The 25,405-nt window shown below is 32.0% G+C and overlaps 1 protein-coding gene across 4 annotated transcripts in view; it reads left to right on the top strand.

Annotated features, from left to right (window-relative positions):
- LOC145287904 (cohesin subunit SA-2-like) overlaps positions 1–22,891 on the top strand; it is a 140,088-nt gene extending 117,197 nt beyond the window's left edge. For 2 of the 4 annotated variants that reach the window (XM_080135845.1, XM_080135846.1), the window contains exons 30-34: positions 3,592–3,820; positions 7,692–7,805; positions 10,155–10,299; positions 12,759–12,785; positions 22,722–22,891. In XM_080135845.1, coding sequence (XP_079991971.1) covers positions 3,592–3,820; positions 7,692–7,805; positions 10,155–10,299; positions 12,759–12,785; positions 22,722–22,748 — 542 coding nt within the window. In that variant the 3' untranslated portion in view covers positions 22,749–22,891. The remainder of the gene's footprint in view (positions 1–3,591; positions 3,821–7,691; positions 7,806–10,154; positions 10,300–12,758; positions 12,786–22,721) is intronic. The other 2 variants (XM_080135847.1, XM_080135848.1) reach the window with 1 other exon arrangement.
- The last annotated feature ends 2,514 nt before the right edge of the window (positions 22,892–25,405 follow it).

The following is a 25,405-nucleotide window of genomic DNA, read 5'->3' as shown; positions in this document are numbered from 1 at the left end:
TTTCGGGGGGGGGGGGGGGGGTTAATCTATACGCTATAGATACATTATTTAATGATCAAGATACTTTTTTTTTTTTAATGGAAATTGCTTCAGATGAGGCATGAAAACACTTGATGTAAGGAGCTGTCAACAAAATAATGGAAAGATTCTGATGCGGAAAACACCAACTCTTCCCATTTTGTCAAAAACATTGGTCATTGAATGTGAGGATAAAATAAAAGACCAAGAACAAAGTGTAGTATGTGTTCTGATAATACACTTAATCTTTTCTGCTCTTGATAGTAAAGGAAAAAATTTTTGTAAACTTAATTAATTTTGCTTTCATTCCAGAGATCTTTCTGGGAACTGGATTTTCTTCACATTACAAACTGACCTTGTGCCTAACTCGTCCCTTGTAGGGGAAGCAAATAAATAGAAACACTTCAAAGTACAAGTGACCAGTGCACTTTTTAACTGCCTTGGTCAGTTTAGTCATACTCATAAATTGTTTCCAGATTATGTGGTCAGCTTGATTGGATCACCTCAACTTTGATATTCATTTATTACTGGTGTGGCTATAATCCTGGTTGTGTTGAAGCCAAACCAGCTTTTTGTATGGTATATTTGTTACAACGTCTACTGACGAGTCCCAACTTTTCTAGACGAAAGTTACTCATTTATGAAGGTGCAAAAACACGAAGACAAAAACTGACAGAGTTGAATTTTTAATAGATGAGGATTTAATTCTCATCCAATTTTTTTATTTTGTTTTTAGAAGATAATAAAACATTAACATGAAAACAAAAAAAATATTTTTAATAGATGAGGATTTAATTCTCATCCAATTTTTTTATTTTGTTTTTAGAAGATAATAAAACATTAACATGAAAACAAAAAAAATATTTTTAATAGATGAGGATTTAATTCTCGTCCAATTTTTTTATTTTGTTTTTAGAAGATAATAAAACATTAACATGAAAACAAAAAAAATATTTTTAATAGATGAGGATTTAATTCTCATCCAATTTTTTTATTTTGTTTTTAGAAGATAATAAAACATTAACATGAAAACAAAAAAAATATTTTTAATAGATGAGGATTTAATTCTCATCCAATTTTTTTATTTTGTTTTTAGAAGATAATAAAACATATTAACATAAAAACAAAAAAAATATTTTTAATAGATGAGGATTTAATTCTCATCCAATTTTTTTATTTTGTTTTTAGAAGATAATAAAACATTAACATGAAAACAAAAAAAATATTTTTAATAGATGAGGATTTAATTCTCATCCAATTTTTTTATTTTGTTTTTAGAAGATAATAAAACATATTAACATGAAAACAAAAAAAAAAAGCAAGAATTGAAATACAGAGAACAATAATGTAGAACATAGGTTTACGAAAAAAAAATTACTGTGACTTTTTAGCCCATAGATCAGTCTAACGACAATAATGTCGCCTATTGCCTTAGTGGTGTAACTACATAATTGTTGTTTTACCATGTGCTACATTCATGTGTATGTAACTAACACCCCCATTGAAAAATAGCACAATCTGGTGATTTTACTGATGAGTGAGTAAGCTGACGTTGTCACTACTACACAAGCATGCCTTTGTGTACAGAAATGACAGAAAATGAGATTTATGTCACAGAAACTGTTCGTGCTGATCTCCATGGTTTAGCTGAGAATATCAAGAGGAAACTGAAGGTGAAAGTAGACATTGTTGCAGTGTGCAATGGTTAGTGTGTTCTGTGTTTCTTGGATAGACAAAAAGCAAGTTCGTTTGCTCTCAACCCATGCTGCAATGACCATTGAGGAAAAAAGCTATTCCTTCTGTGGTAGCTATAATGCCAGTATGGGTAGGGTCGATGTTTCTGACCAAATAACGGACACCTATGCTGCAGAAAGAAGGTCTGTGAAGCGTTGAAAGAAAGTTTTTTCCATTTGATAGACAAAACTGTGACAAACGCCTACATAATGTACAAGATGAATCCAAACATCGATGGCCAAAAAAAATGAACCATCACGAGTTCTTGATTGGTGTGGTTGAAGGACTGGTTCATGGTTACCAGTAGCCCAGGAAAAGAGCAGATCGTCCAAGTTTGGGTAATGACCAAGCTAGATTCACAGCATGGCACTTCTGTGAGACTATTCCAGACAAAAAACGAAAAATGTGTGTTTGTGGGAAGAACCAAGATGAAGTCTTCAAACAACATGGTGTCGTGAGTATGGAGTCGGACTATGTCAAAAAGAATGCTTCCGGGCATACTATTCATAATGAATGAGGACATATAGAACTTAGGGACATTCTATAAGTCAAGGGCAGACTGTTTCCTAGAGGTAAAACAGTGCATATGCAGCGTAACAAAACCCATTAAAAGTAAATATAGTCTGAATGAGCAAAAAAATATACTTGTCGAAGCAGATAAGTGTTGCAGATGTCTAGCAAGAAATCCATTTTCCCATGACCACTGAAACTTGTAAATTCAAAATTGCATGATACATTGTCTTTTTTTGTATCATTGCAATAGACATAAATCCAGGTGATAAGATAAGAACTCAAAGCAAAAAGATGGAAATAGTGTGCGTACAGCAGTCATACTAGAACAGTGAAAATAAAACCGATTTATAGTCTAAGGAAATGAGAAAATTAAGTTTTATCTAAAATTTTCCTTGTTGAATCCATTGCCCCTTCATCACAGATTTAATCGACTCCAGTGAAAGACAATAAACCCCTCCCTCTATTTTTGCTTTCATTTATAATTTAATTTTTTGGGCTGCCATAAATACCCCCCCCCTCCCCCCAAAAAATGTGATAACCTAAAATGAGACTGGCTGGCTGCCCTGAAAAAAAAAAAAAAAGAAAGAAATGGATAAGATGGTAGCTATCTTTGTTGGAAATTTAAGTCGTAAACAGAGTTAATATTTGAGATGAAAAAAAAAGGCATTTAAAACTACTTAAAAACACAAAAAAATGATCCACGTAGATTGCAAAGTAATTTTTATTAGCTATGGTAACATTTATTAGTTATATATTTTTTTATTTCTTTTTACCATTTTTTTTAATCACTGCAGATTGTAAAACAACCCCCAAATTTTGTTTTGAAAACTTAAATTTTGTCTGGAGAAGGCTTTGAAAAACTTTGAAAAGTCCTTGAAAATGGACATTGAAAATCTGTATGAAACCGAAGTGACATGAATTATTGTTTTCAGTTTGAAATTGCCAATAATCTCGGATCTGTGTTAACCTTCTCTATGTCTCTCTCTCTCCTTGAGAATTTAAAATGTTAATTTTTCTGTGAAGGGTAAAATTTCAAAGTATTCATGAAATGAGTAAGAATATTTAGTGACTTATGTGTCTTCCCAAAATGATTTCCTTTCTTAACATATACACATTCAATGTCTTCCTCTTTTGACTCTCTTAAATCAAAACTGCTATTTAGGGAAAATGTGTTTTTTTTTTTTTTTGTTTTTTTTTTTTCCGGTGCTCTACACACACATACAAAAAAAAAAAAAATATGCTGTAAAAGAGGATAAATCAAACTTAATTGATTTTGTTGCTTGTATAACATACTTGTTCTTTTTTCTCACAATTGTTTTTGCTCAGCCTCTGGTGATGAAACGATGGATGCTGCTGCCATGGCTAAAGAAGCTAGTAACCGAGCGGCGGCAGCTGCTGCTGCTTCTGCAGTAATTGCGGCCGCCCAAGCGTCAACCCTTTCAACTCCACAGCTTCCAGTGCCTCCAGTCACCAAGAGGAGAAAGATAGACGATGACACAGATAACAATACGACTGCTGCATCAGAGCGCGTACCCGAAGATGATGTTCAAGACACGTAAGTCATTTCTAAATATTTATTGTATGTTTATAATATTTTGCATGTATTAGTATCAGGTTGCGTCATAAGTTTCTATTTCAAAGAGAAATGCTTATGTATTTTCTTGTTTTGAAAAAAAATTTGGTTCTTGTCCAGAATTCACCCTATATTAAAAACAAAAATAAAGACCAATCCATATGATGTACCCATTCGTGATGAAACAAAAATATGCCATAAATCATGTAAATGGATCAAATAGCTTTATTTTTAAATAAGAAAATCAAATTTTATGAGTAGCAGGAGAGCATTTGTCTTGTCCGCCATTTTGAAAACAATATCTTGGAAAATAAAGGGAGATAACTCAATAAGTCAAATGTGAAATTTATTTGGTAATGCCTATGAATTCCCATTAATCACCGAAAAATGATTTTCTTTATAAAAATAAAACTACTTGATCACTTTACATAATTTTTTGAATATGATATTTTTTGTTTCAACACTGTTCATTATACAATTTTTTTATTTTAATATAGAGGGAATTCTGTACAAAAACTATTTGGAAAAGATGTCTTCCACTTTGAAGTGTCTACTGTTTCTCAGTAATGTGGGGCATTTCTGTTTTCTCCTTTTCGGAAATTTGATGATGACGATGTGTTATGTATGAAAAGTAAATTGAACGCAGAATAAGACATAAAGGTTGCACTTCTGTTTTAGAAGAGGATCATCTAAGGGAGATAACTCCCATTTACTACTAAAAAAGAAAAATTGCCGAAACAGTTTATGAAAATTATTAAAAATATATATATATATATGACATGGTTTTTTGGTCTCATGCTAAAAGACATATCTGAAAATTGTTCATTTCACAGAGTTTCTTTGACGGAAAAGGGAGAAATATTCCCTCACAATTCTTGCAATAAGCGATCAATATGTGATATTTTTTTTTTTTTATTGATTAACACAAGTTCATTTACTTTTTGTAGTTTTAACATTGTTTCATTGTTACAGTTTATTTATTTTTGGTTTTGTGTACGTTAATTAACAAGTTTATTAGTCAGGTGCAAGCGACTCTATAAGTCGGTCGGTCTGTCGGTAACACTTTTGTGCTTGGCCTTTTTGGTTAAGATCAAAGGTCTGTTGTTAATAGATGCTGTTCTTTGCTTTTTAAACTTTTCTTCCCTTATCTGAAACTTGGCCTTCGGGCCAAGATCAAAGTGTAGCATCTGTTCCGGCAGATACTGCAAGCAAAGACCATATGTGGGGGCGACCCCACATATAAGACCTTGGTCAATGTAGGGGCAACCCTTCATACCAATTGTAACTATCCAGCTCCCCTACTCCCCGGGGAGTTGGTCCCCATTTCCCCTTCACTCCTCACTTTAAAAATCGGCCTTGTGCCTAATTTGCTCGGTGGGGGAGCAAATAAATACCATCTGTTCTTCAGATGCTGCACTTCAATTTTTTGTTCTCTGTCAGTGGAGGAGAAATCCTTCACGACTGAGACAATTTTTATTTTTGTTCCTTTTCTCCACGTTAAAAACGACCCTGGTGTCTAACTCTGTCCCGTGGGGAGGCATTGTAAATAGGAACTTTTCTTGGCCTTTTGACCAAGATCAAAGTGTAGTATATGTTCCGGCAGATACTGCAAGCAAAGACCATATATGGGGGCAGCCCCACATCCTTGGTCAATGTAGGGACAATCCTTCATACAAATTGTCACTATCCAGCTCCCCTACTCCCCGGGGAGTTGGTCCCCATTTCCCCTTCACTCCTCACATTAAAAATCGGCCTTGTGCCTAATTTGCTCGGTGGGAGAGCAAATAAATACCATCTGCTCTTACTACATGCTGTACTTATTGTGATATAAAGTGGGGGATCACTTTTCTGTATTAATTTAATGTAAAATGATCACCCACTTTACAACCAGCCAGTCTCAATGCCATTCAAGTTGTTTTTGAAGAATTCCAGTTATTTTTTAAGCATTCAAGTCATTCTTAAGGTCATTCAATTCATCCTTAAGTTCATTAAAGTCATTCTAAGTCATTTACTTTTTATTTATTTAAGTCATTTCATCCCATTTTTCGGTCATTTTAATTTATCTTTAAGAATTTCATGTCAATCCTACATTCATGCATTCATTCATTACACGAGAGCATGCGATTAATGACTATTGGCTTTGTTTTTTTAACGTTTAATTAAAAACATTTAATTATTTTATTACTTAACATTGTTTCATTTTTAGTTTGTTAATTAACTTGTTTTGTTTTTTTTTTTCAATTGATTAACTGATTATAATTGTTCAGGTATATTATTCGTGTATTTTCATTTGTATTGTTGTTGTTATTATTCAAAAATTTGTGTATTCGTTTTTGTTCAAGTTTGTTAATGTGGTTGCATTTTCGTAAACTGTTTCGGTAGTGCTTCTATTTTTTAGTAAATGGAAGTTATCTCCCTTAGATCACCCTCCTCTAAAACAAGCGCCATAAAGATAACACTCATATTGGAAATATATATATATATGTTAAATAACACCTGAGCTAACGCGACGTACATGAAATTTAGTCAGTTTTTCAACTATTTAAAGTAAATCAGGTCATGACGTCATCTGACGCATGCGTAGAACTGGTCGTCGTCACAAGAGGACCGTTTTTGCATTTATGGATTTAAACGTGTGTTTTGTATAAATCTGATTTGCAGATTTTGCTTTGTCCATGCGAGAAAAAAAAAATTTAATTCATCACAAAGTTATCTAATATATGGCAGCATGTAAAACGTACTTTAAACCGATTATGATGATGACTATCAAAAGCATAGTTATAGTTTTAAAATATTAGTGGCCTGTTTGGTTCTTACTACTATCACTATTTTATTGGTCCCCGACAAAGGAGGGATTGGACCTAGTAATTCACTCCCATTTGTTTGCACTTTTCTTAATAACCACATCTTGGATTTTTAAAAAAAATTTGCACATGATAACTCTGGTTGCCACCCTAGGGGGTGCATTATAGAAGTAAAATTGCCCCCAAGTCATTCATCCGTTCATTTGTTCGCACTTTCCTTAATAACCACATTTTTAATTTTTTGAATATTTTTCACAACCATTAGTTAGGGTGAAAGTAAATTTTTGCCAGTACGAAATTTCTGGGATAACACTGGTTGCCACCCTAGTATAGGAGTAAAATTGCCCCAAAATCATTCATATGTTCACACTTTTCTCAATAACCACATCTTGGATTTTTTTTTTTTTTTTTTTTTTTTTTTTTTTTTTTGCACAAACATTAGTCATGGTAAAAGTAAATTTTTCACTTGTGGAGGGGGACCTCGTATGTTTGGCTTGTTCTACTTTTATTTTATATTTCAGAATTTGTAGATGCCAGTATGTAAAACGGTTTTTAAACTGAATATTATGACTTTCAAAGGCATACTTATAAAAGACTACTCATGAATTTTTGAGATGAGGATTGATAATTTGGATTATTCAAACTACTGTTCTCATCTTGAATGTTATTATTTACACAACCTTTGAGCTGATATAAACATTAAAATGACTCACATCAATAATGCAACCTAGTCTTTTGAAAATTGTACAAAGCAAAGATTCAAACAACTATTTGTATGTCTAATTTGCACAAGTATTTTTTAAATAGTTTGTAATAAATTAATGTTTGGTGTTATTCATTTGTAATTTTATTGTTTTATCTTTGTCTCAATAACGTACCCATTTAAACCGTATCACTATCTGCAGCTATTCATGTTGTCATTTTACAAAATAGTTTGTGCTGTACAAAATGATCCATCTGAAGGGAATAAAAGATCGGTAAGATATAAGCTTTATATTTCTCTGTCAGTTTCTTATTCAACATTTCTTTATTTTTCTCTTTCATCACAGGATAACAGACGTCAATCAATTGTCGCAGATGAGTTGGTTAATCTCCAAACAACAAAGTGAATTAAAACAAGGAATGGACAGTTCCAACTTCAGTCATTTAAGAACTTCAAACATGTCAGTTGATTTTTATACTTTATCTTTTCTTTTTCCTTCATTATTACAATGATTGTTCCAAATTTTTTCTTATTATTAAAGTTGAAAAGCTACAAATACAGAAGTAGTACTATTAAAACAAGCAACCTTTTGTACTTCAGGTCTATTTTTCTACATAGACACCACCATTCTCAATGCACTTCTGCCAGGAATTTAATGGCACATTTCTACTTCTTCTGCACATTCATGACAGAGGTTGCTCTCTTAGTCTCAAACGTCATGGTGACATTACCACTGTACCAACGTGACACGCATATGAACTGATTAAAAATAAACGAAGATGATTGTATAAAATGTATAACAATTTTTTCAATTTTGACCCCTTAAAAACTATTTTAACCGGCTAAAGACCCATAAAAGAATGGTCCATGAAAAAATCCAATGATTTGAGGCCCCTAGTGTCGCTCTGTGACTTTTAGTTTCAGAAGAGATAGTTTAAAAATGTGGAGACAGACAGACAGACATAAGAGTTTTATAAATTAGACTTTTATTGAAAAAAATCAATTCAGGTATTTTGATTATGTAGTAGAGTTGACATCTATTTAATGTAGCTGCATTCAGCCTCAATCACCGCCTTGATATGGGTCTGGAACTGGGAGCATGCTCTTTCCACAAGTGCTGGCAGGAGCTCAGCAAATACTTGGTCAATGGCACCGATCAGGCTGGCTTTAGTATTGAAGTCATGTTGGTGATATTCTCAAGGTATGACCAAACGAAGTAGTCCAGCAGGTTCTGGCGGAGGGAGTGTGGCAGGAAAAGAAGGTTCCAAAGTTGTAGCACTCCTTCTGAAGCCAAGCCATGGTCTCTTTGAACTTGTGGGCCAGCGCTGAATCCTGCTACCATACCCAGGGTATGATAGCAACCACTTGATTGCACCAAGAGATCATCACGTTCTTCAGCACACCCAGATACACTTTGGTGTGTGACTTTCAAGCCAACTTCACAGATGTGAGGTAACATGATGTGGCTCTCACTTAAAACCACACCAAAAACCATAACCGTGGTTGGAAACTTTGTTTTCATCACCCTGGACATGTTTCTGTTATTCGTAGCAATCTAACGATGGTTCTGGCTGTTGTGCATCTGGTTCTGGCTGAAGTTCTTTTCGTCTGAAAAGAATAAGAGCATGTTCGACTTCTTGGAATGCTTCAGTTTGTTGAGCAACCCGACGGACTTCATTAGCTTGAGGTTCTTTGTCTTCTCAGTCAAGATCTAGCTTGTCTGGCGCCTGTAGAACCTACACTTCAAGTCCTCCTTCACACATGCATTCACAGTTGTGTGTGAGATGCCTAAATCTCTGGTAATCTGCCGAATAGGCTGCTGGGGAGTTTCATCGATGATTGCCTTGATCTTTTCGATAAACTCCTTCGTCGGTGTCTTCCTGGCCGTGTCCTCAGCCTTGGGCTTCCACTCCAACATCTTCAAAGAGTCGTCCGATGTGTTGAGCTGTGCCGTGAAGCGTTGAACCATCCAGATGTGCATTTTGAGGCTGCTGACAATGGTCATGTTGTCGTAACTTGGATCGGTAAAGAGCATGAGTTGTACAACAGCACATCTCCGATCTCGCTCGTTAAACATTGTGTCACTTTCAGACATGATAGAAGGCTTCTATCGCTCTTGGGATTTGTACACAACTAGCTAACTTCTAGATGGTCTGCAACAAAAAAAAAAGAAAACCGGTTTTCATCAAACAGAAATGGAATCATGTTTTCTTTTATAGAGTGACAATTTTATGTCTGAAGTTTTTGCAAATGATGATGATAATCATCACTATATTGATTTATGGGTATTTTGATGCCAGCTTTAATTAGAAGCAAAAAAAAAAAAAAAATCCTTTTCAGGATAAATTCTTTCTTTTCTCACAAAATAAGATATCACTTCTACAGTTTTTAATATTTTTCACTATTTCTTAACTATTTTTTCTCTATGCCTGTCTGGGCTCATAATTCAATCTATCCATGCAATAAATGTTGATTTTGAGTAATTGCCACACTGTTAATTCCACTCTAACCTGAAGTAATACTTGCCGAGATCCCATTCATAGTTTAAATAGATACTTTTCTCTTCTTCATCCAGAGATGTGCACATAAATTTACATCATGAATAACTAATTAAAGCAAACTCTGAATGACGATATATGAAGGATTAAGAACTTGAAACCTAAAAACCTTCAATAAAATACTTGAATTTGTTATTAAATTACCCGAAAAGGTTGATATGCTGTTAAACTCTTTTAGGTATATCATGTTTTTTTTTTGTTTTTGTTTTTTTAAATTTATTTTTATTATTTTTTATTTTTTTGTATATAAGGTCTAGTCTTGAGAACGTCTCAGAAGAAAGCGATGTTCACATGAGTGTATTTCAAAGTCCTGATGTAGGGAACAGAGGTCGAGCTCATCCAGTAATGCAAGGTGGACTTTTTGAAGAAGACGGACCACAAATAGAGGATCCATCGGTGAGTAAAATGTCTTGTCTTTTATCTTCATTTACTGTTGTTTTACATTTATTTGCAGATAATACTATCCTTTCTCTTTCTTATGTATGTGCGTATATGCATACATATACATGTGTGTGTGTGAAAAGTTAAGTATGTGTATATCTAAATGAATGAATGCAAAATTTTTTTCCCCATACATCATAACTATATTTATATCAAAACAAGTCGTTTATTTAATTGAATGATACAACATAAGATATTTTTTTAATACCATCTACATTGTGGACTATAATTACCTACTAAACACTGGTCTTCTTTATTTATTTTATAAATAGCTTCTAATAAATTAATCACACGGGGAAAGACCAAAAAAGCATGGGAGGACATAGGTATTAAAAATCTTATGTTGTATCATTGAATTAAATAAGCTCACCTTGTTTTGATGTTAATATAATTAGAGTATATGAGGGAAAAAAACATTTGCATTCATTTAAATATACACATAGTTAACTTTATTTATATATAGAGTTATCTCTCTATATTATCAGAATACTATTTTTCCATTACTCTCATCATAACCATCATTTTATATATATATATATATATATATATATATATATATACACACACACACACACACACACACACATATAGGGTGTGGCATAAAGGTCTACTCCATAAGATCTTTAACTATTGTATGGCTGAAAATGTCTTCTCAATTATTAAATCATTTCTCTGATAGGTTCATAAGATTAGTTGCTGATGGGCAGAAATCAGAAGCTCACAGTATTAATGCTGGAGTACCTCAGGGGTCCATCCTGGGCCCAACTCTCCTCCTGATCTACATCAATGATCTTCCAAATCACATCCTAAGATCATTTGTAGATGTTTATGCTGATGACACTAGCATCTATGGCAACAGTTGAAAAGTCGTAAATGAACAAGTTCTCTCTGATTCTCTCTCCTCTGATCTTTAGTATTTGGTGCAATGGGGAAAGAGGTGGCTGGTTACTTTTAATGCATCTAAAACCAAGCTTCTGTGTTTACATTATCAATTGAAATGAATGGCTTTTGTCTTGGGAAGGCTCCATGTTTTAACAAGCTTCTAGATCTGACCTGTACTCCTGATCTGAAATGGAACACCTACATCAAATCCGTTGCCAAGGTTGCTGGAAAAATAGAGAGATCATTCTACCGCTCCAGTAGATATCTCACGGCCGATGCAATTCTTTACCTCTATGAGAGCCATGTACGTCCAAGGATAGGCAGAAGTTGCTAGAAACAGCTTATCCTGCCTTGACAGAGTTCAAAATAGACTTCATAGCCTAGTGAAGGATGCCCATTTCTCTTCCCTGCTACCTCTTTCCCATAGAGGAGACGTTGCGAGCTTGTCTTTGCTTTATCATTATTTTTATGGCAAGTTCTTGTCTAAGCTCCAATCTATGGTCCCCTCCTGCTAAACTTGAAAAACACTCGTCTAGCTAAAACCACAATCAATAATTTTCCCCACTCTTTATGTGTGCATAAACCTAAACGTAGATTCCATGAATGAAGTTTCTTCCTTTGAATTGCATGCCTATGGAACTCTCTTCTGTATGCTTGTGGAACTCTCTTCCGTTTGCCTGCTTCTAAGTTCAACGTGAACAAGCTTTTGATAAGTAATCCAATTTACCAAATTTCCTCTACTAACAATTACAATATGGTCCCATTGATTACTGTGCACTCATTAACCCTTATCCTCGAGTGGTCTCTAGGCCTTGATAAGTGAGGACTCGTTTGTGAAAAACACATGCCCACAAAAGGTGTTTGGAAAATGATTAGCTGGTTATAAAAATATGTCTCAAAATAATAAACATCTCTCAGTAAACTATACAAAATATTTAATGCAAACATTACAACTTACAACTATATGAAAAATATGTACAAATGATCAAAGAAAAGGTTGCTATATAATTTATAACACTGCAAGCACTTATATGAGACCACAGTACAAAATATAAATGCCATGAATGCAACATATTTAGAATCAAGCATGATATATATATATATATATATATATATATATAATATATATATATATATAGAGAGAGAAATAAAGCCAACATAAACATCTGAACAGAAAGCACTTGAAAACAAATGAGACACAAAGCCTAAATTAATAGAAAAAAAAGTATAGCACTTTTATATATATACTTGAAACCCTTCACAATTCAAACATACGTGATACAAAATTAACTGAAGAATTAGAAATGTAGCACAAATTGTTTCGCTTGTTTCACTTTTCTAACGTTTCTTGCATGTTATGGTCAATTTGTAAAAGTTGTTTTGCTGTTTTAATTGAAAAAAAAAAAAAATCTTTTTTTCTGACTCCTGCTTGTACTTGTGATTCAACTTTGGTATAAAATATGTGTTTGTATATTACTTGTTATTTATTTTTGATGTCTGAGCCATTGTTGTTGTTTTCGTTTTACATGCAGACTCAAACCTTGGACTCTGTTGCTTTTGTAAGTTGTGTTCTCCTCTCGGGATAAAAGCAATCCATTTGGTCATCTTTTTTAAAAAATTTTGCTACTTTTTTTCTTTGTTCGCTATTTATTACAGTGGCTTCTCATTTGAATCTGGTATGTGTGTGCTCTTCCTTTTCTCTCTTATCAACATCATCTCATCACTTTTACTTACACATGTTCTTCCCCTTTTTCTCTAATACTTTTCTCCTTTTCTTTCTCACATTTTCTTTTCTTGTTTCTCTCTTTCACTTATCTGTTAAGTTTTTCACTTTCTTCCTCCTTTCTCTGACACTTCCCCCTTTTCTTTCTCTCACATTTTCCCCTTTCCTCTCTCATTTCACTTTCTTTTCCTTTCCTCTCTCTTGCTCTCTTTTCTTCCTTTCCTCTCTCTCTCGCTTTCTTCCCCCCCTCTAACACTTTCTTTTTCCTTTCCCCTTTCTCTCACTTTCTTTTTCCTTTCCTCTCTCTCTCACTTTTTCCTTTCCTCTCTCTCTCACTTTCTTTTCCCTTTTCCTCTCTTTCTCACTTTCTTTTCCCTTTTTCTCTCTCTCTCACTTTCTTTTCCCTTTCCCTCTTTCTTACTTTCTTTTCCCTTTCTCTAACTTTTTTCTCTTTCTCTCTCTCTCTTCTCTTTCCCTCTCTCCTTCACTTTCTTTTGCCTTTCTTCACTTTTTCCTTATCTCTCTCTTTTTCCTTTTCTCTCTCTCACACTGTCTCCTTTTTTAATTTCTCCCACTTTCTTTCAATCTGTCATTTCTAGTCATATTTTTAACGGCTATTTTTATATTTAATCAAAATGTTTCTCATACTGCTTAATTAACTAATCAAACAATGCTAACTTATTTTATATTTTCTCAGAAAATTATTTCATTATTTCTTCATTAATGTACAATACATCCACTAGTCAGTTAAATCTGAAAAATAAAGTCACAAACATTGCAGCGAGTGTTTTTGTTTTTCTTTTACAACTTAAGGAAAAATCATGACACTAAACAATGCCAACAATTTCTTTTATGGATATGAAGAATGCACCCACTCTTAAATTAAATAAAATAAACACAGCACAGTTAAAAGCACAGGTGGAAATTTGACTTTCATCCCCTTCTGTAAAATTTAAAATTACATGTTTTAAGGAACGTTTATGCAAAAAAAAAAAAAAAATTATCTTCCATATCTTTCTCATTTTAATTTTCAATGTAGTTCATGTGATAAATGTCAGCTCTATATAAAGTTGAGCCATCTATTGCAATGACAGTGTCATAAAAGATTTTTTACATATACAAAAAAAACTTAACATTTCTAATTTACTGCCTATTTCCATGCTATATATGTACTAGGCCTAACTAATTTGCATATTTACAAAATAACATCATTAATGCGCTATTCATTAATAGTGTTTTCTAATTCAGTGACTATTTTCATTTTATTTTAACAGAATTTTATTTATGTATATTTTTTACATTGGTGATAAAAACTTCAAATTTTGGGAGAATATTTTTCCATCTATTTTCAGGTCACCTTGTTTCTTGGGGTTATGATCCATATAAAAAAAGGCCCCACTTCATACAAAAAGTACATTTCTTAGTGACCATGTTCATTTTTATCTCGATATCCCTTTCTCTCTTTCCCCCTCTGTTCCTCCCCTTCTCTCATTGTGTGTGTGTATGTTTTATTTTATTCTTGTGAAAGTGATCTAATAAGACAGATATGAGATAATGAGTAAAAAAATCTGTAATATTCCTTATTGCTTTTTATTTGATTTTTTTTTTTCTACATAGTTTCTATAGTTAACTATAATTACTACTATGCAGTTTCTTTGCAGTGACTCTTTTCCATCTCTATTTTCCCTCCTTTTTCAAATTTTCTGCCAGATTTACTGTACATCCTCCATCCTGCCCAACGCACATACCCTTCTTATAACTATTTTATTCTTAGGGAGAGAAATGCTTACTTTCTTTTAATCATTTAAATCTACTTGTGAAACAGTTGTACAAAAAATAAATCAATGATAATGTAATTGACACACCGATTATTGTTAGATCACCAAAATTAAGCAACATTGAGACTGACTAATACCAAATGGGTGACTATTTTGAAATACTAGGTGCTGTAAATCTACTTAGCATAATACCCCAGGAAGCTGACTTTAACAGGTGTTGTTTGCCCGTCAAAAATTCTCTGGGAATAATGGATCTCATGTAAGTGTTTTTATTTAAGGTTAAAGGTGAAGTTTGCAATTGGGGCTAAATGGAGATTAGAGTGCAGATAGTTGGGTCCAGAATGAAACCTTGAGGCATGTTGGTGATATCCATTAATTTCTTGAAAATGTTTCTTAATCCTTGATTTTCTTTGAATGTGACTGCTGTTGTTGTGCATTTCATAATTTAGAAATTTCTGAAATAAAGTTAACAATTTAACTTTTTATGAAGTGTAATGGATATCTGTGAAAGACCTTTCTCCTAAAAGGGTCAGGATTTGTACATGTTTATCTTTTTCTACAGCATAATCAAGTTGACATATTGGTTATTGTTAGATCTTTGTTGGCCAGTACCAAATGGATTACCATTTGAGAATACAAGACACTGTATGTATTTAGGCAAGCAGCTATGTATGATATCTCCAGATTACTCTTAGGCAAGATGTAGCACTTGTTAGTCTCCCGCTCTCATTCTGGAGGTCAACATGACATGAGAATACTTTTCTCTACAACTAAACCTTGACTAAATATTCAAAATCACATAGTATCCACAGCTAAAATAAGATCTCCTCAGTATGAATAACCTACAAGGAATGGTGCACCTTCTCCAAGCAATGTTACTTCAAATAATATCATGAAGCTGGATACTTCACCAGACAAGATAAATTCTTGTCCTGGAATCCAGTAAGACCAAGAGACCACAACAATATAACCTATTTAAATGGTCAATTGGTGAGAGGAACATTGTTTCCAACTTAACTAACTCAGTGTTTGAGAGAGGGAAAGGAGAACTTTAATGGAATATTCAAATATTGATGTATCCTATATAGAGATCAAGTGTTAGCCTTCAAAAAGAGCCCACTTCACTTTTGAGAACTTCAACTGAAGTAAAATGAAATTTATAAAAAAACAAAACATCTAACCAGAGATAGTGAAACATAATCATATTTATCTTCTGATGAAATTCAGCAATCTACCTTCAGAGAAGAATGATGAATATCCAATAAAATGTTCTCTTTGGTAACTTAAGCGAATTTTAAATAGCATCCTTGTTGTAATGTAGAGATTGGTCCATATTAGATAGAAGAAACACCATTTAATCAACACATGATTTGATATAGACGAAGTGGTCAGGAAAAGGGAACGATACAAATACTTTTAAACACACTGAATGAGTTAAATGAAAGTCCATGTGGGTAAAAGTATGATAGTATTACTCGGCTCTATAAAATCTCCTCTTTTTTTAGTAGATAACTCTATCCTTTCTACAGGATATGGGTTCCTTTTTAGTGTCTGCTCTACCGTCTTACATGGTAATGAGACATGGGCCCCAGAGCTGTATGACATATGACTCCAGCATAATGACTGTGCCATGATCACGTAGACGTGTCAACAAACTGGAGGAAAATATCCTTTCAACTGTGCATTAACAGAGACTTGGTATTTGTTGGGATTTTGAATGTCTTACACGCTCAGGGTCTTATGTGGTTTGACTATGTACAGCATGCTGCCTCTAGCATCTATTCCATAATATGCCAGGATACCCTAGACCAAGGGTTCTCAACCTTGCTTGGCCCATGCACCCCTTTCACCATTTGTAAGAATGTCATCCCCCACTCCCCATTTCCCGTCCTTTTCAAGAGTGCCTATTTCAAAAAGTGTACTGCTTTGCTATTTCAAGTGCTAAGACATACAAATCTTCAATAACTTTTTGGTTTCCTTCTTTAAAATTTTCTGTTGAAAACAGCTTCATCTTTTTGAGAGCATTCCTATGGTGTTCGAAAAAATTTTTGTCTTTGTGATGAGGATGAACATCTTGCAAATGTTGTTTCATCTTTGCTGGTTTCATAGAATCATTTTTCAAAACTTTACTACCAATAAAACACCGGGGCACCTTTCTTCTCCATTTATGACGATGGATGTGAATCCATATTCAATATATGAATTTTTTTTTTTTTATTATTATTATACTCATGATGGGCTCCGAATTCTGTAAATAAAAACAAGAAAAAGTTAAAACTATAAATGGGTTGAAAATTCATCTCCTGAGAACTCAAAATTCATACTTTGGTCATTGGTATTAAAGGAGTAGGTATTTTAGTGCTTTTTAAGAATCCAGAAATTTGTAGTGATGTAAACAGTTTTAACTACGAATGAAGAAAGTAGTTTCAATGCTTCTACACAAAACAAACTAAACCAACTTTGCAAGCTAAAACTTAATTAATGGTAAAAATACAAAAAAAAATACAGTTTGAGTTCGTATTGTGTAGATTGTTCAGTGAAATTTGTTAAGGGTTGCCAATCTCTGAAGTGTTCGGTGTAACTCTAAATTGATGGCGTAAATAGAAAAATTTTCATCGATACCTATTCCTAAAAAGTACATTTTAAAAGTGTTGTATAACAAGTCTGGAGTAAGCCATTCTTCTTTTTTGCCCGTTGCCAATTCATTTTTAAAACTGGTTCAAATGTCTTTTTATCTAGGCAATTCTGGTCTAAGACAATATAACTTATCCCGATCGATTTTCCCAGCTAATTTTTCCGGCTTGGTATATTTAGGAAGATCTTTCATTTTTTATCAGGTTCGAATGATCTCAATCCTGTATTGTCACATATTACATTTCATCCGCTTATTTATTCTAATTCATCAAAAATGTTTTAGAGTTCTGCTGGTGACATTTCTTTTATTTCAATTTATAGTTTGTTTGTAGGCACTTCAAAATTTTTTTTTTTTACTTTCTAATAAGTATCTAGAAAACATCCTTTGTAAGTATTTGTTTAGTTTCCATTATCTGAAGTCTGTCAGACAAAGATCAATTCTTTTAGTTGAAAATGCCATTCAGAAACTTTTCAGAAATCCACATCTCTTTTCTCTTTTGAGAAAAACATATCCAAAATTGAACTTGCTCTTACCAGGTTGTTATTACTTGATTATAATCTTATAGTAAAATTAATGGGTTTTGTCTCTATACTAGCTGAAGTAACTGCCCTTGGATAGGTTCATAATATACTGATAGCTTTTAATAAAAAAAAAAATTACTCTGAAGCAACCAGGTTTGTAAGCTGTATGAAAATAGAACTTTCACAACTGAAGTTGTGAGTTGATTTAAAAAAAAAAAGATGTAGATAAATATTCTTTACTAAGAATTTTCTGAAATTTTGATAATGTGTGTTTTAATCTGTTTTGGTGGGGGTCGGAGTGTTCATGCTTTATAGATAAGTCTAAAAGTTTAAAAATAACGAATATAGTTGGACAAGGCTTCTAGATTTTAATTTATGCATGTTTGTACTGTCGGGGTACCAGTGAGGGGATTCCAAAAGTCAGTGGTTCAAGGAAAGAAGCTATTAGTGTGGAAAGTTTTTTTCCTCATCTGGAGATCTCTACAGTGAAGAGGTGTAATTTTGCTGATTGCTGAGTTGGGCGGGAGTATTTATGTTGAAGGGCTACAAGATCACATTTTATAGACGTATTTATAAAAACAAACACAGATGCAATAAAAATGCTCCAGACCAGATGCACTGGATCAAGACCGACCCATATTTGACTCTTGTGTTTTTTTTAATCATCTTTCTATTTGCTCACTCACAAACTAATCTTATAATAAAAAGTTTTTCATCTTTTTTTTTTTTTTCAGATGCTTATTTAATGGTAAATGATTATCAATCAGATATAATTAGTTTTTTATTATATCATTGTTAATAGATATTTAATTTTGTTACTATGAATTTATTTTTGCTTATGAATCTTTATTATTATTACCAGAGTACTTGTTCCATAAAAAAAATGTAATGGATATTGGTTAATTAACCATTAAATAACAATGCAAACTTTTTATATTGAAATGAAAATGTATTTCCATTTAAACAATAAACTATTCACATAAGAAAAATAGCTTTATCCTGATAGATGTTTATTTTCTACTTTATATTGACCAATCACAAATAATTTGCATTTTCACAAAAATACTTTAAATCGGCTGCTGCTGATGTTATATGCTAAATTATCTTCCTTAGTGTTATGCACTGGATGTGCGAGATTGTGACTTCCAAGTTACTTGATCAATCTGTATTAAATGTTAAACTTCATTAATGTAAAAATTTTGTGGCAGTGGGGTGTGTCCTTTGCTAATGGAATCAAAGATGACTTTGTAGCGGGGTTTGAATACTTCAACCAGCATGGATCGTCATCTCCTACACTGATGATTGCATAAGCATTAAACACTAGTGTTTGGAGGTATATATATATATATATATATATATATATATATATATATATATATATATATATATATACTAGCAGAAGTACCCGTCGTTGACTGGGTTCAAAAACAGCCTATAGAAAATGGACTGTGATTGATGGAAGTATGATAGGTTATGAAAAGGAGGGGGTTGTAAAGAGATAGGTTTTGATACTAAAAAATTTTACCCTAAGCAAAATATGATGAAAGTAAAGATAATTTTTGCGGAAATATATTTTTTTATATCAACTTTGTTTCCATTTGTAGCCAAGAGTGACCAACAAAATGATGTTTCTTTACAAAGAGAAAATGTTATATATATAATAATATAAATATACAAGAAAAAATGTTACCATAGTCAATAAAAGTTACTTTTATGGTAGAAAAGTTCATTGGTTTGTATTTTTAAGTAGTTTGTAAATTTTTTTTTTTAATTCACGAACCAGTTTAAAAAAAAAAAAAATCAAAATGGCAGTGACTTTGACATGGATAAATATAAACTTTTTAGTTGCAGAGTGTACGAGCATCCATCCCGGACACATGCAAACAAAACAGGCACAAACAGTGTAATGAAGAAAGTGAAAAAGATTTTTGATATAATTTATATAAAGATAAATAAATAAAAAAATTAGAGCTTTTTTTATATCAATTTGAAAGAAGGGCACCTGAGCATTCTTTATTAACAATTTAAGAGTTTCGTCAACGTAAGGAATATTTATAAACATATTTTAATGTTTTCCGTTGTTTTGTGCTTGAAGAATATTCGATTATGGCATGTGTAGTTTATATAAAAATTCATTTAAGTAGTTATCGCCTCAAATTTTGTTTTAATTTCAGTTTGCTGAAATTATTTCAAGTAAAGAGCATTAAAAACTATTTCAAAACAAAAAAACAAATATGAACTGAACTTTTAATGACTATGGTAACATTTCTTTCTTGTATATTTATTTTTTCGGGTAGTCGTTTGTTGGCTTTTCTGCTAAACACTCTTACTAAATAATATTGACGAAATATCGAAAAACAAAGAAACAAAAACAGTTTTGAAAAATAATGAAGCTTTACTTACTTTAGTAAAATAATCCGAAACAGCAAAATGAGATATTAAAAAAGTAAACACGTAATTACTTTAGTTTTTTAAAGCAAAGAATCGATATGAATAAGACGAAAATGGTGCCCTTTTCAAGCAGAACAGCTTCGTTTCAGTTTTACAGTAATGAACGGTGTAGTATTGCGCAGTCGGAGTCAGGGTTGTACTATTGTAATGTGAAGAACACGCAGAAAGAGTTGTAATCAACTGAATTCCTTCTAGTAGCTTGACAAAAAAAAAAGCTTAAACAAAATAAAATAAAAATAAAAAGGTTATATAAATGTTTTTAAAAAGACACGTAATCACGTGAGCAGGATTTTTTCCTTCTTTTGACACGATAACAAGTAACGTTCTTATTTTTTATTATTTATCTATTTTCGAAAGCCGTGCCACATGGAAGTGGAGAAGGAAAAAAAACAGTTATGCAAAATTTGTGTTGAGAATTGTCTAAAGTTCCGACTTTTTTTTTTTTTTTTTTTTTTTTTTGGCTTTTACTTTGATAAGAACGTGAATTTATTCTAAACAATATGATTCAACTCCAAAAAATAAATAAAAGCTAACGTGAATTAAGATTAAAGTTGTGGACCTTCACCCCTTTTAAAAAAACCTTGTTAAACTTTGTGACATATTTACATTCTGTGGAGGTCAGGCGCGAACGGACACCCAATAATTTTATTATACCATATTTCTTCAAACTGAAACAATTATCAAAGTATACTTACGCAAATAGATATGAAAAGTTTTTGTTAAAGTTTGTGCCATGGAGTACAGACGCGAACACAGACCCCACAATTTTATTATACCATCCCTATTTAAGTTGAAACATACTTATCAAAGTATTCTTATGTACACCTATATCAAAAACCCTTGTAAACGGGTTTTTTTCCATACTTTGGAGGCCAGGCGCGTACGCAGACCCCAAAATTTTTATGAACCACCGTACTGCCAGATCAAACATACCCATTCCTGATCCTTGATACATCTTCTATCATTATATGTAATCAGATTTTTAAAATAGTCAACCATATAGGAGCCTATTCGTGACCACACACAGATGTTCAGCTTTATATATATATATATATATATATATATATATATATATATATATATATATATTAATGAGTTATAGTAGAAATAGCTAAAGTGCTCAATTACTTGTGTAAGAGCAGATATAATTTTTTTATTTCAATGTAAATAAAATTATTTACTAGGTTCAGAAAGACGTTTGTGCACCATGTTAAAATAATTTGCAAAGGAGATCATGGTTTCTGTATCGGAAAACTTCAACATTTTTTAACCTGTGCTGAATATTTGTAACATCAATGCTGAACTTTACTTGAAGCAACTTTATAGAATCTGTAGTAAGCTGATTGAAAATTACTCGTCAACTTTTTTCCAATGTATATTTGTATACAGACATTATGGTGGCCCTGAGGTAGAGGCTCAGCAAATGGAGCAAAAGGCGGTTTCATGGCTGGGTTTGAATCTTATGATTGGCAGGAATTGTTAACATACACTGATGATTGCTGAAGCATCCAACACTTGTCTGTTGGTATAAATGAATAGGGCTCCTTCAGTTGTTTGACAGATTATGGATACCTATGAAGGAGTGCCTGTGCGAGAAATTTTTGTGGCAGGAGTTGCGCAATCTCCAATCACATCTCTCCTGAGTCAACATTGTTAAATACCAGTGGCAAGTTAAGTGTATTGACAAGACAGCTGGAAACACATGCCGAGATAAGCATATAAATGTATAAATGAATATATATATATATATATATATATATATATATATATAAGCAAAAAAAATCTACTTGCAATCCAACAGCTAATAATTTAGCTCTAAAATGATATTTCTTTAATATAAATCTGTTATTTTAAAAACTAAGTTTTCATTTAAATTACCTCCCTTGAAACTTTATAAACAAAATATTTCATGAAAAGTTTTGATAATTTATTCTTTTCTTTTTATTATTAAATCACCTTAATTGATTGCAACACAAGTATTGCCTATAAAATAGTACGATAAAAATACAAATAAATGACAGCAAACATTAATTTATTTTGAACTGTTAAAAAAAAATAGTTATGCAAATTAGGAATACAAAATAGCTGTTTGTCTTTTTTTCTTGCTACTATATTTACAGTACATCAAAATAGTGTTGAATTATTGATTGAACTAATGAGCCATTGTCATGCTAATATAGATGTGATAAATGAAAAATAAAACTTTTGCATTTATTTAGATATGTTTATTATGATTTATTATTTAAAAAATTTTTCTAAAATGAATTTTTGTTTTTTACATTATTAAACATTTTAAATTACAAATTTGTATGCATGAGTGTTATGCATTTTTATTTTCTGAATATGGAGCCAGTTTTGTTTATCTTTTTATTTTCTTTCCTTTTCAGTCGGAACTAAGCCATCATGCTTTTTAGCACATCCCAGGACCCGAAGGTGGACAACTCAGAAACCTTCTACAGCATTTTTCTTCTCAACATCTTTCATTCAAAACAAGCCTACATCTTTCATCTCACGCTCATCTGATTAGTTCATTATTACTCATCTTCTATCTCAAAAATTGTATACCCATGTGTATGTGTATGTGTGTGTGCATGAGTGAATGGCTATAAAAGGAGACAATGCCTTCATTAAATTTTTTTCCTTTTCACAAATTAGCTTGACCTTCTAAACTCTTTCTCTCTTTTTTTTTTCTCCCTAGCCCACCATCTGTTCATATTGTTCCATTAATCATCTTCAGAGACCAATATATTTTCACACCCACTTTTTTTTTTTTTTTAAATCTTTTTCTCCTCAAATTTAAAAAAAAAAAAAAAAAAAAAAAAAAAAGAGCAATTTTATCATTTCTAACAAAATTGTCTTGATTTGGGGTGGGGGTGGAAATGAGGTGACAATTATACAAACCAAATCTGATCTGGTCGTAGTTAATTGTAAAAAAAAAAAACGCATAAGAAAAGTTTCTTATTAATCAATCATTGTTGATTTCACTGTTCTGACCGAGTAGAAGCCATGCATATTGAATTAAGTGAGCAATGCTTTATTTTTTTTATTTATTTTTTTTTTTATCGGGATGAATTGCTCACTTATTTAATGTGTCTGGGTCTTTCATGAGCCATCAGTTAAGACATCACCAATGCTGAGTTCTATTTTTTTTTCCAGTTTAATATTTACCTTATTCAGATTTGGTTAGGCCGTCATGTACGACACCTACCTCCCACTCTCATTTTTTGTACTAAACTTCAGAATACTGTTGATAAAGTACGTTTTCAGATAATATATATTTAAAAAAATAGTTTGATAAAAATGATTGTTCAATTTTTAGCCAGAGGACTCAGTTTTCTATGTAAGTTTTATGTAAAAAAAATAATAATACTCTCTCTATTGATTTTTTGACCGATATTTAAGCCAAAGAATCCTCTTTATAAATACTTGTTTCGGCATTTCGAAGAGAGGGATGCTTTTTTAGTTGAACTTATATACCAAACTAAGTTCTCCTCTAAAAATTGAACAGTAAATTTTTAAAATAGACTAACTTTTTTATGATCAGAGGTGTGTTAATCGATATAATGCTCTAAATATTTTTACAAACAAATTAAATAAAAACATTTTCAGGGTTTATGAAAAATCCTTGGACAATTGATTTTATAAAAAAAAAATTTTTTTTTTTTTTTTTTTTTTTTTTTTTAAGTGTACAATATGTTGTACAGATCCATTGTTCGAATTCTTGAAGTTATTATTTCCAGAAATGATATAAAAAAAGCTCTAATTTTTTTTATTTATTTATTTATCCTTTGTTTAAAGTTATAAATTTGTCAAAAATCTTTTTCACTTTCTTCATTACACTGTTTGTGCCTGTTTTGTTTGCATGTGTCCGGGATGGATGCTCGTACACTCTGCAACTAAAAAGTTTCATGCTGACCTCCGTCAACAGGAAGGTCCACACAGATATGAGTTTTTCAGGACTAAACTCCAGATATTATTTTGCAATGATTTTAAATGACACTTTGTGGTAGAGTATTCTTTTCTTCTTCTTTTTTTTTTATGGAAGGCCACAAATAAAGTTTATTCCCAGGTGTAGAGTAAAAAGGAAATGATCCTTAAACTCGTTAACTGAAAAGAAAAAAATTCCTTCCATCCATATGATCCATGAGGTAAATTATTTTCTTTCAAACAGAAATGAGAAAACAGTTTCCTTTCCGTAAAAAAAATATATTAAGAATGTTTTTTAAAATAAAACTGGTTCTTATTTAAAATTCGATAAAAATACAGAAAACGGAGATGTCATATTCCAAAAATCACATTAATTGATCAAGTATTTTTTTTTTTTTTTTATCTAAGAAAATAAAAATTTACAATTTTTAGTTATTACAAAAAACATTTGATTTTGAATACAAACAAAAGCTTGGTAGTCGAATTGAGTTGTCACCCTTGAATTTTAACACATCATAAAACAACATGGCAGCTACTGACTCCCTTGCCATAAAAGTTGATTTTCTTAATTTAAAAAAAAAAAAAAAAAAAAAAAAATTACTTGATGAATTTGCATTATTTTTTGGAATATGACATATTCGTTCCATGATGAATACATACATTATAAAAATTTGTTTGTATTTTTTTTTAATTTCTAAAGAAGAACCAAGACCTTTTTTTTTATGGAGAGGAAGCTTCTCATTGCTGTGTAAAATTTGATTGGCTTGTTCAGTTGACATTGTTATTGTTTTTGTATTATTATTTTTTTTTTTATATATAGACATATATATTTGTTCTTAACCAGTATCAAAAGTGTGGATGTTGTAACTCATTAGGTCAAACATGTCTGTTGGCATGATTTTCCTGAAGCTTGAATGAAACCTACAAGCAGCAACATCCAAACTCATTCGTTTATTCATAGTATCCACTATTTCAAGTGTTGTTGGCGACAAACGATGCCAACATGATAAGCAGGTTTTCATTCATTTTCATAGTAACGACTTTTTTCCAAACCTAAAGAAACCTTTTTAAACAGCTAATTTGATAACACCATAAAGCTGTGGGTGAAAACTGTTAGAGTTTCTCCAGGCAGTAAAAAAAAAAT

The sequence above is a fragment of the Euprymna scolopes genome, chromosome 11 (assembly GCF_053919585.1).
Source record: "Euprymna scolopes isolate OS-2025 chromosome 11, ASM5391958v1, whole genome shotgun sequence".
NCBI lineage: Eukaryota > Metazoa > Mollusca > Cephalopoda > Sepiida > Sepiolidae > Euprymna > Euprymna scolopes.
Note: the sequence above shows the minus strand (reverse complement) of the source record. Positions and strands in the feature narration are given on the sequence as shown.